The sequence below is a fragment of the Microtus ochrogaster genome, chromosome 2 (assembly GCF_000317375.1).
Source record: "Microtus ochrogaster isolate Prairie Vole_2 chromosome 2, MicOch1.0, whole genome shotgun sequence".
In the NCBI taxonomy this organism is placed as follows: domain Eukaryota; kingdom Metazoa; phylum Chordata; class Mammalia; order Rodentia; family Cricetidae; genus Microtus; species Microtus ochrogaster.
In genome coordinates, this window is record NC_022010.1 from 830,359 (window position 1) to 838,494 (window position 8,136).

Genomic DNA, 8,136 nt, shown 5'->3' on the forward strand with positions numbered 1-8,136 from the left:
AAGGGGACTCTCCAAGTGCCTGGAGCCCAGGAAGTGCTTCTGACAGTCCCTCTCCCACAGATCTTCCTCTGTGGACTCTTGAGTGAGAGTGCACTAAGTCTGCACACCTTCATGTCCCTGCAGAGGAGCAAGAAGGGTGTCCTTGGCTCTAAATAGGCAGAACAGCCAGCATCTAGCACCTTTCCAGTGCTGACCACCTGATACCTGCCCAGACTGGTCCACTGAACATGAGAGACCAACAATGTCTGTGCCCACGTGTCACGATTCAGAGCATCGCTGACTCTAAAAAGATTCCTCTGTAGGTCAGGGGTCCAACACAATGGATGAGCTTGGCTGCTTCAAATAAGGCTTCCGATGAAAGCTGTGTAAAGCCCTGAAATAAACTGTGTGAGCTGGGTGACCCTTGCTAACCAGACCTGCCCCGGCTAGGGCCTGTCCTGCAGCTCCAGCACTCAGGACACCGCGGCAGGACGGTGTAAGCCAGAAGAAGTTCTCAGTCACTTTGAGCAGCATGGCAAGACTCTGATCAATGTGTATTTTAAAAACAAAAGAGTCCGCTGTGTTTTAAGAAAAGCACTTCTGAGCTGGGCGGTGGTGGCGCACACCTTTAATCCCAGAGGCAGAGGCAGGTGAATCTCTGTGAGTTCGAGGCCAGTCTGGTCTACAAGAGCTAGTTCCAGGACAGGCTCCAAAGCTACAGAGAAACCCTGTCTCAAAAAAACCGAGAGAAATAGAGGAAGAGGAAGGGAGGGAAGGAAGGAGGGAGGGAGGGAGGGAGGGAGGGAGGAAGGACCGTTACAGCTATGCACTTAGTACATATTTAGACACACCAGGTACTCACTGCTCTGAGTGGAGACAACCTAGCAGCCAGGCCAAAAGTGGCATGTGGGGACCCATCAATTCCAGGAGCTCCCTCCTTCATAGCTGCCCTATAGCAGATGGCCCACAAGAACCCCATGTCCTCCCGTAAACATGCCACACCTCTCTGGAGACCACTAGAGAGTGATAAGACACTGCCAGCTTCCAGAAACAGCCCATCCTCCACGTTTGCACAGAAACCGCATATCAGGCCTGCAGCCTGGTGACTAGGAATCACGGACACTTGGAGCCTGACAACATGAACACCTGCCTTCCTTCAGCTGTGGGACTAGCCCCACAGTATGGAAAGTGGGACAGAATAGTCTACTGTGGGGCATACCAGCCTTTGATTGAGCACATTTCCTGGCAAGTGCACTGTCCTATCAGGATGGACAACTGTGTCGCTGTCTTCCAGGAGACATCAGGGAATGCTAAGTCATATCCTGTCTAATGCCAGGGAGCAGCAGGAAGTGTTTGGAGTGAAAGGCTGGCAGGAGTGGGAGTGGGGGGGCCTGTCTGGCCTGACCGTTTGGCTGTGAGAAGACAAGGAAAATCTCATCTCTGAAGCCCATGCTGTACCAGTGACTTGGCCCTGCCCCTACACTGCAGCAAGCATCACCCAGTGCCAGGTACTCTGGTCACTAGGGAGGCTGGCAGCAGGGCATTCTCCAGGTTGGCAGAGTCACTCTGTGGAGGCCCAGACTTAAGGACCTTTTGGACCCTCAGACTTTGGGCTTGCTTTAGTTATAACCTGTCACCCTCATCTTTTTATTCCTTTGCTTTAACTCTGCTTGGAGTAAAATTTGAAGCTGGATGTAAAAACAGAGGCCATTTACATAACTTAGCTACACAGCTGTCTGCAAAGGCCAGAGGGAAATGCATAATGGAAAAATGACTTGTGGTCAGGAGTCAGGTGTGGCACAAACCACAGGCTGTTCCACACACCTGAATCAATGGATAGCTGCATGCTATATCACACCTGAGCACATGTGCTGCAGCCTGTGCTACTGCAGTTCCCTTGGCTTCCTGGGTGCAGGCAGGTGGAGCACCGCCATACAGACCACCCATCCTATCTTGCTTTCCATTTAGTCTTGGTCTCTGCTCTGGAAATGCTCTTCCTTCCTGATCATGGGCTCCATCATGGTAGTCAGGTCAGGAGGTAAAGACCGACCACAGGCTGACAGAAGGTAGTTGGAAGGGGCTAGCTAGGAGCGAGATTAACCATTAGGATGAGGGAGCCCTCCTGTCCAATGGGGCAATGTCCTAGGAGACTGCAGAAGCAGTATTAGGATTTGAGGCTCACCTGAGGTCACTGGTTTCCCCTTTCCTCTGAATGTATTGTTGTGTCTGTCTCCAGGTGGGCTTGACCCCTGACAGGCTATTCCCAAGCCCTTCTCAGTCACATGCTACACACTAGGCCTTCACTGCCACGTCCGTGCCCTCTGCTCACAAACAGTCTCATGCTCTCACTTCAGTGGCTTCATTTGCCAGGCCTTTCTGGCCCTTTCTAGCTTCTAGCTTCCAGTGCAGGGCCTGGCCTGTCACCCATGCTGGCACTGCTACCTTCAGAGTCTTACTTGGCATTGGCTTCTTATACAAAACTTTCTTTTCTGCATGCTCACACACTGTAAGAGCAGGCCTGTGTCCTACATTACCTGGCTGTTCATGGTATACAGTGGGCACAGAATGAGCTAAGGAACTCCCAACAGCAGAGCCATGTGAGTGGACACATCATTGTCCAGGAAACATGGCTGCTGTCTTTGTGCTCGTGGCCCAGGTCCTATGGCATGGGTGGAGTTAGCAGAGACCCTGTTACCTCTCAGCATGCTGCATTTGCTCTGCAGAGTTTCCAGCATGCTCACACTCCTCTGTCCCAGTGGATCAGACTCACAGGCGCTGCTATAACAAGGAAAATGTCGCAGGATAGCGGTGGCCTACAGGATGACATCTGGCCCAGCCTGACTGGGCTTCGACAGTGGAGGACTTCACAGGCCCCAGCTGGCATCTGGTAAAATGATTCCTATGACTCCAGAGCCCAAAGCTTGGATCAGTTTTGTGTGGGGTCACCTGAGTCCCATGTTCCCTGGATCTCACTGACCAGCATCACCATCCTAGGTCAGGGACCTGTCAGCCCTGCCACTGAGATCTGGCTTGGGATTCGGTGTGCATGAGGCCTAGATGCCGGCAGCCCTACTGTCTCTGCGAGCACACACTCATTCCCTGGGCCATGCAGCTGCTCATTTAGCTCGTCTTGGGAAATGGTTCAGGAAGCAGACAAGAAATAACCCAGTGGTTTCAGTTTCCTACCTTCTCTCGATTTAGCTAGATTATAAAAGGAAACAAGCCCTTGTTGATTTGGAGGCTGCTCGTTCATTTCTGATTTGTAGCCAGAGACTGTTTGTTCATTCCCAGCAGCTCAGAACTGAAATAATCACATAGAAGTCTTTATTAATTGCAATTTTGTTTGGCCAATAGCTTAAGCATATTTCTGGTTAACTCATATATCTTAAATTAACTCATTAATCTGCATATCGCCGCATGGCTGTAGCTTACTGGCAAGGTTCCTGTGGGCTCCAGTGGAGGTATCTGTCTCCTGTAGGCAGCTACGTGGCTTCTCTGTTTCTTTTAGGCTGGCTCTACTCTGTTAAGCCATTGGCCAAAAGCAGCTTCTTTATTAACCAGTGATATTCACAGCATAGAGCCCTGGGGTTTGTAGAGCCTGGACTTCCCACTAGGCACATGCCACTTTGGGTTGGCGAGCACTTCTGCCACACTCAGCCAGGTCCCCTGGCAGCAGGCAACTGGGTCAGAAGAGCACATTCACTCCTGAGGGTACAGCCTGTCAACCTCACCCAGGAGACGGGCGTCGGCAGAAGTGGGGCACCACTGCAGCAGCTTCCCATCTCTCCTCCTCCTCACTTCCTCCCATGCTTCTCAAATGCAGAGTCTTGCTCTGTAGTGCAGGCTCACCTTGAGCTCACGACAGTCCCATCCTACCCTTCCAGAGTATCAGGATTATGGGTATGCATCACACAATGTGCTTGGGCATCTTCACAGCTGCCTTTTCTCTTTGAGTCACAGCCTCACTTTTTCATCAGGATCCTTTTGGAAAGGCCACCTCTGTGGAAAATGGGCAGGTGTCTTCATGCTGTGGCTTGCTCACAGACCTCCCCAGGTCCTCGCTCTAAGTTCTGTCAGGAGGGATGCTGCCTCTCTGACCTCTTCTCATCTCTGAAGGCCATAAATGGAGACAGCACCTTAGGAGCCCCACCCTGGGGAGCTGCACTGACACCTAAACATCACAAAATTTCCTGGACTACTGGTACCCTGACCCCAAGTCTTCCATCCTGGCTCTTGAGTGTCTAGCCTTGTGCTCATCAAAATGGGGGACTCACCAGGCTCGTGGAGTCCTTGCTGCTAAGGAGGGTCATTGGTGTACTCCTCAGTCCTGGCACCACCACAGCCTCCCCACTCTATTCTTGGGGATGCCTCTGGGACAGTTGCCTCTGCATTCAGTCTATGCTTCCAGGACAAACACCTGGATCTATGACAGTTGCTGTTTCTTTGGGTTTCATTCCCCGTTAGGCTGGTGACTCTCGTCTCTCACCTCAGGTCACCGGCAGACCTTGACAGACTGTCCCTCTGAGACAGGCACACTTATTAACACGTCTACAGGGTCGCATCGCTAATACCCATAGCCTACAAACCTGCCCTGACAGTTGACCAAAGTGACCCTGGGTCATGAGCTGCCCACCCTGAGTCAGCCCTTGTGCTTACTCCGCAGGGCCTGATGCATTCAAGTGGCCCTGTGGGCCGGCACCGGCAGCTGGTCCTGGTTCTGGAGGGGGAGCTCTACCTTGTCCCCTTTGCTCTCCTGAAGGGCAGTGCCTCCAACGAGTACCTATACGAGCGCTTCACCCTCATCGCTGTACCTGCTCTTCGCTCGCTTGGTACACACTCCAAGGTAATATCTGCCCCACTCCGGGGCCATCTGCCTGTCCGTCTGCCCAATCCCACCCCCGCCTTGTATCCTGAAGAAAGAGTGGGATTAGCAACCGGGCCCAGGGCACAATTCATACGGGATAGTTTCTGCCTCAGTGGTTTTGAAGATCTTAATTTTTAGTTTGTTGTTAAATTCTAACTTCCTTGAGTCAGAATCAGTTCAGGGGGAAGGAAAGAAATTCTGAAGTCTCATTGGCTAACTCCAGGTTGCAAATGGGATGTGGGCTGGTATCCTCAACATTGCCTGGCTCACACAGCACGCTAGGCAATTGGGTGATGATGCCAGCTTCCAGAAGCCTTCACTCTGTTGGCAACAGGGAACTGTCCTGGTGTCTGACGGAGCAGGTGGCACTGGGTCACGAAGATGCTGAAAACTTAGGGTGAAGGGTGTTATCAAGGACACCAGATGCCCTGCTGACAGTGCTGTTTCCTTCCCTTGTAGTGTCACCTGAGGAAGACCCCACCCACCTATTCCAGCTCCACTGCCATGGCCGCGGTCATAGGCAACCCCAAGCTCCCATCAGCAGTAATGGACAGGTGGCTGTGGGGTCCAATGCCTTCTGCAGAGGAGGAAGCATACATGGTATCAGAGCTTCTGGGATGTCAGCCCCTTGTGGGCAGTATGGCCACCAAGGAGAGGGTCATGAGTGCACTGACCCAGGCTGAGTGTGTCCACTTCGCTACCCATGTCTCTTGGAAACTGTCAGCCTTAGTCCTCACGCCCAACATGGAGGGCAACCCTCCTGGCAGCAAGAGCTCCTTCGGTCACCCCTACACGATCCCCGAGTCACTGCGGGTGCAAGATGACGCAAGCGATGGAGAAAGCATCTCAGACTGCCCACCACTGCGGGAGCTGCTCCTCTCAGCTGCCGACCTCCTGGACCTGCGGCTGTCTGTGAAGCTGGTGGTGCTCAGCTCTTCCCAGGAGGCCAATAGCCGAGTCACAGCAGATGGCTTGGTGGCCCTGACACGGGCCTTCCTAGCTGCTGGTGCACAGTGTGTACTGGTGGCTCTGTGGCCAGTGCCAGTAGCAGCTTCTAAGATGTTTATTCATGCCTTCTACTCATCCCTGCTGAATGGCCTAAAGGCCAGTGCCTCTCTAGGTGAGGCCATGAAGGCAGTGCAAAGCAGCAAGGCCTTCTCACACCCCTCCAACTGGGCAGGTAGGCAGCTGAAACCTATCGATGGGCCCTGGGTGGTCCTCCCAGTCTCATTCTGCAGTTGGGGGAGGGCAGGACGCGGGCTCTGAGTGCCAAAGCCCTCATACTCAGCACCTGGAGGCACCATCGCCACCCTCAGCATGAATGCCTGGCTCTCGGGGTTAGTGGACAGTGGGTATCTGTCATAGTGACGCCTGACTTTAAAACCCTGTGACCCTTGATGTGGTCTCTGGACGATGTAGACAGGACTGCGTACTGTGTAGAGCTCACCAGCCCTTCTGCAGTTCTGTATCCCTGGCAGGTATTGTGGCTCCTTCAGGGCAGCCCTTACCATCCACCAAGGCAACACAAGGCTACGGCATGGCTGTGCCACTGAACTTCTGGTGCTCTGGTAGGGCAGGTGTCCCGGTGACCCATGGCCCCTTGAGATCATACCTGTCCTGTCCACATAGATACTCCACAGCATCTATGTAGAAGGCCAGGCCCACTGCCTGGCCCTTCATTCCTACAGGGGCTCCCTGCCCTGTGCTGGTTTCCTGGGTGGAGTGTACTTGTTTAAAAGTGGCATTCATTTGTTTTTCTTTATGCACAACCCAGGCAGGCAAAGGAACTAAGGGTTCAGGAAGAAGATGGATTGGCTCCTGTTGCTTAGCTGGTTTTGGTCTTTCGTGCTAGCTCAGGTTGCTCCTTCTGAACTGGAGGAACAACACCTCTACCCCTCTGGTTGCTGGTTCTGCCCCAGGTTCTCTCTCCCACAGGGCCTCTTGACAAAGAAGTTTCAGAGTGCCCAGGCTAGTGGCTGCTCTGGAGGCACCTTCCTGGCACTCATTGAGACAGCCAGGTGGTGTGGGTGCCCAAGAGGCCAGGGACTGAGAGCACACCCAGCAGCACCCAGCTGGGCACTTGGGAGGAAATGATCAGGGCAGCAGTACTGTCCCCTAAGGTCCTCTGTGCCGTCCTCAGGTTTCACACTTGTCGGGAGTGATGTAAAGCTGAACAGCCCCTCCTCGCTCATCGGCCAGGCCCTCACGGAGATCCTGCAGCACCCGGAGCGGGCACGGGATGCCCTACGCGTGCTGCTGCACCTGGTAAGGGCTGATGGGACCCTTGGGGAACCCGAGCAAGGTGCCAGTGAGAACCAGCTGGGGCAGCACGAGATGGGGAACCCAGCGCAAGGCATGGTTAACCAGATCCAACTACCCGGTTTCCTACCTGAAGGAAAGCAAAATGCTGATACTTCAAGGTCCCTGGGAGGGTATGGGGAATGAGTCCCAGGAGTGCAGGAAGACTCGGCAGCTTACAGACCAACTCAGGAAAGGATTGAATGTGCCCTTGGCCATTCAATTTCATGAGACCATAAGGCATCTGCACAGCAGGCGTTGTAAGTTAAGACAGCTACACAGAAGGACAGCTAGAAGGACCAGGGGTTAAAGTCTGACCTGGACTACAAAAGACCATCTCACCCCAAAATAAAAGTCACACAAAATTTGTCCCATCTTTCTCCTTTGCTGAAAGCATGGAGAACAGTTCCCAGTCATTCCCAACCCAACCCTGGCCCAGGCTGGGATCCATGTAGCATGAACACACAACTGTCTGTGGTTACCTCACAGGCCTAGAGCAAGCACCAGATTAGAAGCTCCTGCAGAAGACCTGCTACATAAGCTGGGAGTAGGCTGCAGTCCAGGCAGACAGACCTCTTATCTCATGGGGAAGAATCAAACTAGGCCCTCCAGACCCTATACCCTGGGCCTGGCAGCTCTCTTTGCTTATCCATTCTTCAAGCTTGGGTCTGTGTGGAGGTTCTGAACCTTAGGGAGTCAGCATTACTGTACCTAGGGGAGCCTAGTCCCTCTGTGAGCAGCCACACCCCAGACCCCAAGGATGCTGAGAGATTGACATCCTATGGCTACAGCCCTGGGCCCTTTCAAGTTCCTCGCCACGTTCAAAGCACTCCTTCCATGTCACTGCAGACTTCTCTTAGGCAGCAGTGCCCTTTTCCCACACTCCTCTGTCCAGCCAGGCTTCTTGGGGGCCCTATGAGGCCTCAAGCTACAAGAGTGTTTACTGCTTTCCTCCATCCGTGGTTAGTAACCACCAGAGCCACACACCAGGCTCC

The 8,136-nt window shown here is 53.3% G+C and overlaps 1 protein-coding gene across 2 annotated transcripts in view; it reads left to right on the forward strand.

Annotated features, from left to right (window-relative positions):
- Ttc28 (tetratricopeptide repeat domain 28) overlaps nt 1-8,136 on the forward strand; it is a 511,718-nt gene that overhangs the window by 492,556 nt on the left and 11,026 nt on the right. For both annotated transcript variants that reach the window (XM_026783808.1, XM_013349096.2), the window contains 3 exons: nt 4,643-4,822; nt 5,303-6,023; nt 6,984-7,108. In XM_026783808.1, the coding sequence (XP_026639609.1) occupies nt 4,643-4,822; nt 5,303-6,023; nt 6,984-7,108 (1,026 nt within the window). The remainder of the gene's footprint in view (nt 1-4,642; nt 4,823-5,302; nt 6,024-6,983; nt 7,109-8,136) is intronic.